Genomic DNA, 9596 nt, shown 5'->3' on the forward strand with positions numbered 1-9596 from the left:
GTGTAGTTAGTGTAATTTCCCAAAATGAGTGCCTTTTGAGACCCGTTGATATTTTGAATAAAAATTTTGCACCAATATTTATTTTTAAAATACTTATTTTAGACATGCTCGAACTTTGGCATCTTAGTATTTTTTTAAACTTCCAGCTTTGGGCTGGATGTGTCAGTTGTTAATTTAAGCAATAGGGCCTGCAGGGTGTGGTATATGGCGAATATACCACGGCTAAGGGCTGTTCTTAGGCACGACAACACGATTACAAAATGGTTACCAACGTAATTTGAGTAAAAAAATAAATGTTCTGATATACCATGGCTGTCAGCCAATCAGAATTTAGGGCTTGAACCACCCAGTTATAAATATGCTAAATCTATGAGCAGAATTATTGTTTTACCTCAATTAGCCACACAATCCCTAGCTTGAAAGCAACTTTTTTCTGGAAGCTGTGCTGCACCAATTCCCCTACATTTCCCCCCCATGTGGGCCAGCCCCCAAGAAATTTGAGTTCAACCAATGGGCTTCAGTCCCTCGCCATATGAATGACAGCTAGCATGATGCACACACAGCAGAGCGCGAAAGAGAGCAATGACGGGTGCACATGTGACATAGTACACCATTTTCAGGGACCACTTTTGGCTCGTGAGTGCTGCTTTCAGAACTACTGGCTAAAAAGTATAAACAAGTACCAGAGAATCCCTTTAAAATTAAGTGCCCTTTACAATAGACAATATTGAGAATTCAATAAATCAGATTTTGTTTTACATGAAAAGGCTTGCTTATTAAAGTGCAAAAATTCTGCATTTTGACATGTCCCTCCCTCTGTGTCACTTCTAGGAAGATTTTAACCCACTTAATCCAAAAATGTATCCAAGTTTCACCATCATTTTAAAGCCCTGGTTATTTTGTTGCTTTGACAAAGTGATTTCTGAAGATTGATTTATTTCATGTGATTAGTGATTAATTTATGTCTGTACCTCATGTTAACATCAACCCTGTTACATGAACTGAACTATTTTTTAATAAATGGCGAAACTATTCCTTTTTAAATATAATTTTCAAAACAAACATTGAAAATCTAATAGTAAAATCAGGTGAGCTGGTTCTACTCTTTTTGGGCATTTTGTGGTGGAAAACTGAGCTGGTCGAGCATAACGTCAACCACAGGAGGTTGGTGGCACCTTAAATTGGGGAGAACGGGCTTGTGGTAATGACTGGAGTGGAATCAGTGGAATGGTATCAAACACATGGTTTCCAGGAGTTTCATTCCATTCCATTTGCTCCGTTCCGACCATTATTGTGAGCTGTTGTCCCTTCAGCAGCCTCCACTGTCGTCAACCCTGTTACCCATAGATAGGCTAGAAATGTTCAATTAAAATGTTTTGTGAAGCTTGCATTACATTTCCACTCTGTTGCACACAACCTTGGTTCCAATCACGCTGTGACAAGGGGATGTATGGCTGATTTAAGAAGAAGTTGTCAACCCTGTCAGCTAACCCTGCTACTTTATTTGGCACTTACTATAGTTATTTTTTTATTCAACCTCTTGAGATGGGGAAAATGTTGTTTATGAACATGAGCTCCCGAGTGGCGCAGCGGTCTATAAGGCACTGCATTTCAGTACACTACAGACCCTGGTTTGATTCCAGGCTGTATCACAACTGGCCGTGATTAGGAGTCCCATAGGGCGATGCACAATTGGCCCAGCTTCATCTCGGTTTGGCCAGGGTAAGCTGTCATTGTAAATAAGAATTTGTTTTTAACTGACTTGCCTGGTTAAATAATAATAAAAACATTTTATGACAATGTTAAAATGAGGTAATCTTCAATATTATTATTTTTTTTAACAGTTACACTTCTCAAACGGCACCAAATTGGAGGAACGACCCAGTTACATTCTATCCAAATTAAAAGTTTTGAGCAGTTCCATGCCAGTTCTATGCCTTGTGATGTACACCAGTGAACCAAAGGTGCACACATTTTTTATGACCACACACACACACACACACACAGTCACACACCTAACCTAGCTCCTTTTGGGCTCTTCTTGAGTTTCATGCGGATATATTTTTTCCCCGACAAAGAGATGGAAGGATTAGGAACATCGAGAAACCTTTCAAAAACCACAAGCTCCCTGGAGAGAGAGTGGGAGAGGGAGGGTGAGAGAAGAGTCAGCAGGAAAAAAGACAGACAAGTGTTTTTTGGGGAGAAAAGGTGTGCATCCCAAATGGCAACCTATACCCTATGTAGTGCACTACTTTTGACCGGGGCCTGCACTATACATGGAATAAGGTACCATTTGGGACACATTCAAGGAAAGAGGGAGGAAAAGACTATTGGTCCTGTAACCTTCTGGGTTTAAGTGGCTTTAGCTCAGAGGGCATTAGCAAAAAAAAGAGTGGGGCGGTAATCTGGGTCCTGTTCAACACACACGTGTTTGTCACAAATGGCAACCCATTCCCTATATAGTGCACTACTTTTGACCAGGGCTCTTGTCAAAAGTAGTGCACTGCATAGGGAACATTGTACCATTTGGGATAAAGCCACAAACTTACACTTTCCATTCTCACATACACACATGATGAGAACTGATGTTCCCACTAAACTCATTGCCATGACTGAATACTAGGCCCTGAAAAAACACTAAAACCTTCATCCCTCTTACTCCTAACAGGATTTGACCCTAAGACCTGCAGCATGACCCTCATCCCACACAATACCATCATCCTGTCTCCCATACAGGCTTCAGCATCCCAAATGGCATCCTATACCCTTTGTAGTGGGCCACTTTTTCCCAGGGCCCATAGAAAATAGGTAGCCATTTGGAACGCGACCACACTTTCTTCTCTCATACATACTATGGGATCATCAACCTGTATCATAAACAGTACTCTCACCATATCCCTTCACTCACAAAACTATCTCTGTCAGTGAAAGGAAAAAAGAGGAGAGTGGGAAAAAAGGAAGAGAAATTGGGTGAGGAAAGGATTTAAATGGACGGTTTGAAGGGAGAGAGAGGAGGAGAGGACGGAGGCATGAAAAGTTGCGGAAAGAGATTGAACAGAGGCTAAGCTAAGTAGCAGATTAAGCTTCTGGGTCGTCAGCTGTAAAACAAACAGTAGTCCTTTTAGAAGAAGGTAATCCTTATTTAGCCCCCCCCATCCCATTCATGCACATACATACAAAACACTATGATAAGTTTAGTCACAGTGGACATATTCAGCATCTGAACTGGCCCCCTATTCCTTTATAGTGCACTACTTTTGACCAGGGCCCATAAGGCTCTGGTCAAAAAAAGTGCACTATGTAGGGAATAGGGGGCCATTTGGAATGCATCCAGTACATACAATTGAAAGAGGAGAAGAAGCTCAGAGCAAGTTGTTGTAAAACCAAATTCCTGTGTGCAAGTTGGGTTTTCTATTGAGAATTGCAATGTTGACGACTGACTGGTCCAATAGCATGCGGAGTCAGAGGGGGAAAAAACAAGGAATTTTACACCAAACTGAAACATATTTTTGACACCCCCAATGATGACTTCAATGCCTCTTGTATCTGTAACTCTGTGTGTGATCTATGTCCACCGTAGACTGTGTCACCAGTGTATCCCTTTTGGGCTGCCAAGGGCTCTGTATGTGTGTGTGGGGTGCATGCATGTGTGTCTGGTTTCAGGCGATCCACCCGCATGTGACCCGGAGTCCCAAGACTGCTCAAAGCACAACATTCAACTCAATTAGCAGCATGCATAATTGATGTCTGTCTGGAAGAGTATTTGTATTTACACTGGAATTAAAAGCCTCCGGTGTCAGCTATCGTATCTGAGGGGACAGCGGGCGGGAAGGGTGCACTGATTCCACACCTTTATCAAACCATTGCTATATCGAGAATAAAGTGCTCTTCAGCAACCATTGCTGCATTAGAAGTGTTATTGTAAATCTTATTTTTAACACTTGAAAAGGACAGAGGCCCGGACACAGTATGCGCCTAATCACCTTTGACGACGTTTCAATGAAACACTCATGTATACTGCGATTGAGATAGCCAGTATCATCAGAGCCCATCTCCCCCTAACTTTAATTATACTGGCTGCCTTGTTGTTCCTTGATCAAAGACACTATTCATAGGTGAAAACAGACTGCGTCCTAAAAGGAACCCTATTCCCTATACAGTGTACTACTTTTGACCAGAGCCCATATGGATTGCTTGGATGTTCCCGACTCTTATGTTGTTAGATACTGTAGGACCAACGGGACATTTCAACTCTGATGTAATATTATCCTTATATTGTCTATTGTTGTATATTATGATTTGTTATATTGTATATATTAATAGTGTGCTGTATCGTAGCATTGTAATGATGTATTGATGATTGTTTTCTGCCCAGGGACTACAGATGAAAAGGAGCGATCTAGCTAAATCTGGTGCAATGGCATGTTGTACATGGTCCCTGACAAACAAATAAATAAATATGTACATTTTGACATAATTTTCACCACACTGGCAATCATAGCGATCTCTTTAGTTTAACTCTAGATCATGGGACGGTAGGAAAGAAGAACAGTGGAAGGCGTGGAGTGCGAGGAAGGAGGAGGGTAGGAGAGAAAGGTAGATGGGATGGGGGTATAAGCTTGATTCTGACAGACTGCTGTCCCTCAATCTGTCCAGACTTCATCAAGGGGACTAACAGACAAACTGCTCTTCTCTGCTCATCTGGAGAAGCATCAGCCTACATTTCTGCAACACTGGCCACAGAGGTAACTATAGCACCACTCTTATATCACATTTCCTCCTCTGCTTGTGTTTGTTTATTTTTTAACCACTCCAAAAAAATAAGAAGTTCACTCAAGGGAAAAATAAAGTTATTTGATTCTATTCTGTTCCTGAAATTGGAGGAATCGTATAGGTTGTTTAGTAAAAACATCCTCAGTTCAGCTGTGTGCTGTGATGGGCGATTCTGCTTTCATGATGCGATTGTTTGTTTTGTTCTTATAACTGTACTGTATATCTATTTGCTAAGAAGTTGTAACAAAACTACAAATTACATGAAATTGTCTGCTTTACTTTCTAAATGTGAGCATTTTACAAACAAACTAATTACATTTTAAGAGACGGTGTGTTTTATTTGTCCCATGATTAAATGCACGTTTCAGTCTAGGTTGGTGGAATGGTATTTTTGGAGGCCATCAACAATGATGATGCAATCATATTACTTCAGTGTGAAGAGGAATCAGCTGCTTAGGATGACATTGGATTTCTATTGTAACATCTTAACATAAATATTTGCATTTATAGAAAAAAAATCTTTACACATTTGAAGTTTTCTAATATTATTATTGACTGCATTTCTGCTGTGACTGTTACTGTCATTTGTCATCAAAGAAAGATGAAAGAAAGTGATTTATATACCTTATTTCAATACCTTACTGTGGTAATGAAGATAATCAAACAACTTTACAGATGTTCTTGAAAATATGACTTCATTGTGGTAGTGATGATGATAATGATGATTATGGCGACGAAGATAAAGATGACGATGATGATATTTTACAGATGCAGTGTAACTGTCACGCCTCTATAGGATCCCTTCCCTCACCATATTGGAGCAGAAGTAAGGGTCCCACTTTATACTGTGTCCCTAAAACATTTGAGTAAGTAATTACATAATTTAGGCACTGGGCAGGTACAGTGTGCACGCACATTTTACAATGCATTTGCAATCATTGCAAATTGAGGTTTGCGTGGTTTCCGTAGGTGTCTGTGTCTATGCATTTCTCTCTGCAAGCAAATCTCAATCGTATTTCCTTGATTTGCTCGCATCCTCTCTCCTCTCGTCCTTCTCAAAACTAATTGGAGACGAAGGTCCGAAGGAAAGGACCTCTGACCTTCTACTACAATACGGTTGAGAAGTAGGTGAGGAGAGAGGATGCAAGGAATGGAAGAAAAACAAACTGATAAAGAGCCTGTGTGTTTAATCTAACGATTCCTCCTGTCTCTTCCTGTTAGCAGTGTTATTCCCTGATTGGGCATACAAGCCTGCATGGTCACCTGGCTCCAGACAGGTGCAGCTGTGGCACTTCCTGTTGGAACTCCTTGGGCGGGGTGAGGGCGGGGCGATCGGATGGGGGGGAGAGTGGGGGGAGTTTGTCATCAGAGACCCTGAGAGGCTGGCGAGGCTGTGGGGAGAAAGGAAAGGCAAACCCCACATGAACTATGACAAGCTGAGCAGAGCACTGAGGTGAGGTGACATAACACACTCAAATGGTGATGATGATGAGGATGTTTTACAGATGTAACTGTAATTCCACAAACACACAAGTCATGCACGCACGCACACACACACAGACTCTTACGCTAAGCTCACATACAGTCGCCTCGTTCAACCATCCTGATCTCGCGACCTTAGTGAAGTCAGGATAGTGGATCAGGCTACATATCACATGAGGTTGGTGGCACCTTAATTGGGGAGGAAGGGCTCGTGGTAATGTTTGGAGCGGCATCAGTGAAATGGTATCAAACACAAACACATGGTTTGATGCCGTTCCATTTGCTCCGTTCCAGACATTATTATGAGCCGTCCTCCCTTCAGCAGCCTCCACTGCTACACATAGTGTCAATACTACTGTTGCTCCTTCTTTGTTACCAACAGGTACTACTACAATAAGAGGATTCTTCATAAGACCAAAGGGAAGAGATTCACCTACAAGTTTAACTTCAGTAAACTGATCCTGGTTAACTACCCAGGGTACCCACCTTGCCACCAGGTCATTATATCCCCCGTTTATCTCAAGGTGTGCATCCCAAATAGCACCCGGTTCCCTAGAGCTATGGGCAAAAGTAGTGCACTATACAGGGAATAGGGTTCCATTTAGGACACAGATAATTACACATATCCTACCATACCAACCTCTTTGCATATAAGGATGTAATGTTATGAAAACACCTTCTCTTTTTGACCATCTCCATACCATCCCTGTCCCTCCCAGCTGGTACAGAGTGCCCCTCTTCCGTTCCCCCTCCCTGAGGGTGGGGTGACTGGGGCCCCACTGTGTGGAGGAGGGAGAGGGGCCATGATGGACAGAGGTAAGAACCCAACCCTCCCTCCCATAAAACCTCATGACAACACACCCCACCATATTGATGATTGATCATATCATTCCGCTTCAATTGATTTGACGTTACTCAGTGCTCATTTTGGGCTCCAAGATTTCAGGGGCTGTATGTATCAACCTTCTCAGATTAGGAGTGCTGTTTTGCCTTTCAGATTACAATGAATAAGATTATATGGACAAGAGGGAACTGATCCTAGATCAGCACTCCTACTCTGAGATGCTTAATACATATAGCCCCTTGTCCTCAAGATATTTGTGCCATCGTTTGATGTAAATCAATGTGTATGTGACTGACTGACTGTGTGTGGTGTCTGTGTTTCTTTTGATTGACAGCCCTCCAGTGTGTCACACACCCTCTCCTGCTTCCGTACTGCCTCCAGAAGCCCATCCCGTTCCCTCAGTCCCACTATCTTCAGGGACACTTACCTTTCCTCTCTGTGCCCCCTCCTCCTGGGAGCTCTAACCCGAGTGAACTCTCAGCAGTCCTTCCACCTTCCACCACTGCTGCTTTACACCTCCACCCCAGCGGCTGGCCAACCAAGGTTGGCTCAGAGTGGGGTTTGAACAATGTGAACAGAACCACCACCCTTCGTGTGGGACTGGGAGTGAAAGAGAGTGGGATCAAAACAGGGGAGAGAAATGTGGGAAATGTTGATGGAGAGTAGAGTCAGAGGAGGAGAAATGCAGGAGAGAATTTCCTCTTTTGACATTATAATAGGTCTTTGTCTGTAGTTTTTTGCTGAAAAGGCTGTTATTGAAGTTACAATTTTGTAATAGTATTGTTCCTATTGAGTTCGTTTTATGTTTGTGTAACAAAGCACTTCATGTATAGAGCAGATAAATTGCAACTGTATGATATGTATGATGAATTGTATGAGCAGTGAACTTTCTACAATCTTCAACAGAGATGTAGTTTATGTATTATCAAATATTTCACTTGTCAAATTGTTGTCCTGTGCTTTATGAATATAAAAAAATACAACTATTTGGTCTACCTAAAGACTAATAAAGCATCCCCATAAATCACCAGTATCGTGCTGTAGCTATACGACTCCACTCCAGCTGGAGACAGTATCACAGCTGCTAATGGCTCAAAAAACATTTCCCCGGGAGAATCGTCTGAAGTCACTTTGGCACCGAACATTTCAATCGCATTTCTGCACAGGTAATGTCTGTGTGGTGTTGGTTTAATTTCAGTGTTAAGCAAGGAATTTGCATTTAAATACAATTGACCACAACGGAAAACTGCAAGATAACATGCAGCGAAGCATAGCGTAAATAACTTTAACGTTTTAGTACAGCCAGTCTCTTCGACATTATCCAAGTAACTTCAAGTGCACTCGAATGTTGTGCTAATTAATGCACAGGTCAATGTGACGGAGCCTTTTACAAAAATGGGACCAACAACACAGGTGAACTGAGATTAACAAACAAAAACTCATATCTCAAGGAGGAACGACCAATCAACAAGACATTTTCAGAGGTTATACAATAAACGATATCGACCTACTCGCAGTAAATATGATCGCTTCAACAATTCCGCATGCAAACTGTTCCAAAGAATCTGAGCTGTTTAACGCGTTAGCTACCTAGTGATATGCGTTTGAGTCATGTAGATGGAACCTTGCTTACCTTATCACTTAGGCTTTTTATTTTAGCTTGCTCCTCCACATTCCAGACGTCAGTGAACTTCGAGGTGATACCCTAATTGTATATGATTGGACAAGATAACGCCACCTGAAATGGACGAAGCGTCAAACCGTTCTGGTCCCACTGATTTGTGGGAGCTCCCCGATAGAGAAATGATCAGAAACGATTTATCAGACATTAAACATACCTTATTCGCAACCTATTAAGGAAGATATTATGCACATATTTCAATTCAGTTGATCAAAATAGCATGATTCATAAAGTGAGCACCATTATCAAACAGTAGAATTCTCGCACAGCGTCCAGGTTTTGTCACTAGACCTAACATCCTAATACTGACTCAAAATTCAAGTTATGACTCTGTATACCTTTGCCTTTTTGACAGTCCAGACTTATGTTTCTGACTTCTCTTCCATTTTCTCTAGCTCTTTCTTCCAGTCCCAAACTGGCAAAGGAAAGCAAAGAGTGATGGACTAGTGAAGGAGAAACTAGAGTAAGTGTTTTAAAGCTAGAATCCTTAGTTTCTACATACATTTTTGGATTTATACATTTAATGATGTAGAGAACCAGTACACATGAGATTCTTCAAAGTAGCTACCCTTTGCCTTGATGACAGCTTTGCACACTCTTTGCATTCTCTCAACAAGCTTCATAAGGAATGCGTTTCCAAAAGTCTTGAAGGAGTTCCCACATTTGCTGGGCACTTGTTGGCTGCTTTTCCTTCACTCTGCAGTCCAACTCATCCCAAACCATCTCAGTTGGGTTGAGGTCATCTGATGCAGAACTCAATCACTCTCATTGGTCAAATAGCCCTTACACAGCCAGGAAGTGTGTTTTGGTTAATTT

The 9596-nt window shown here is 41.7% G+C and overlaps 1 protein-coding gene across 1 annotated transcript; it reads left to right on the forward strand.

Moving 5' to 3' along the window:
* The first annotated feature begins 4603 nt into the window (after positions 1-4603).
* On the forward strand, positions 4604-8113 carry LOC112226442 (ETS domain-containing transcription factor ERF-like). Its single transcript, XM_024390822.1, has 6 exons — positions 4604-4745; positions 5542-5599; positions 5995-6226; positions 6638-6752; positions 6975-7071; positions 7434-8113. The coding sequence occupies exons 2-6, from the start codon at positions 5542-5544 to the stop codon at positions 7763-7765; spliced, it is 834 nt and encodes a 277-aa protein (XP_024246590.1). The 5' UTR covers positions 4604-4745; the 3' UTR covers positions 7766-8113.
* Positions 8114-9596: the final 1483 nt, after the last annotated feature.

This window comes from Oncorhynchus tshawytscha, linkage group LG28 (genome assembly GCF_018296145.1).
Source record: "Oncorhynchus tshawytscha isolate Ot180627B linkage group LG28, Otsh_v2.0, whole genome shotgun sequence".
NCBI classification, from domain to species: Eukaryota; Metazoa; Chordata; class Actinopteri; order Salmoniformes; family Salmonidae; genus Oncorhynchus; species Oncorhynchus tshawytscha.

Excerpts from the sequence above, each read along its gene's own strand:
- LOC112226442 (XM_024390822.1), top strand. The coding sequence starts at position 5,542 with ATGCAGTGTAACTGTCACGCCTCTATAGGATCCCTTCCCTCACCATAT. Across the intron at positions 6,227-6,637 it reads AAGCTGAGCAGAGCACTGAG|GTACTACTACAATAAGAGGA; the intron begins GTGAGGTGACAT and ends TGTTACCAACAG. Across the intron at positions 6,753-6,974 it reads GGTACCCACCTTGCCACCAG|CTGGTACAGAGTGCCCCTCT; the intron begins GTCATTATATCC and ends TGTCCCTCCCAG.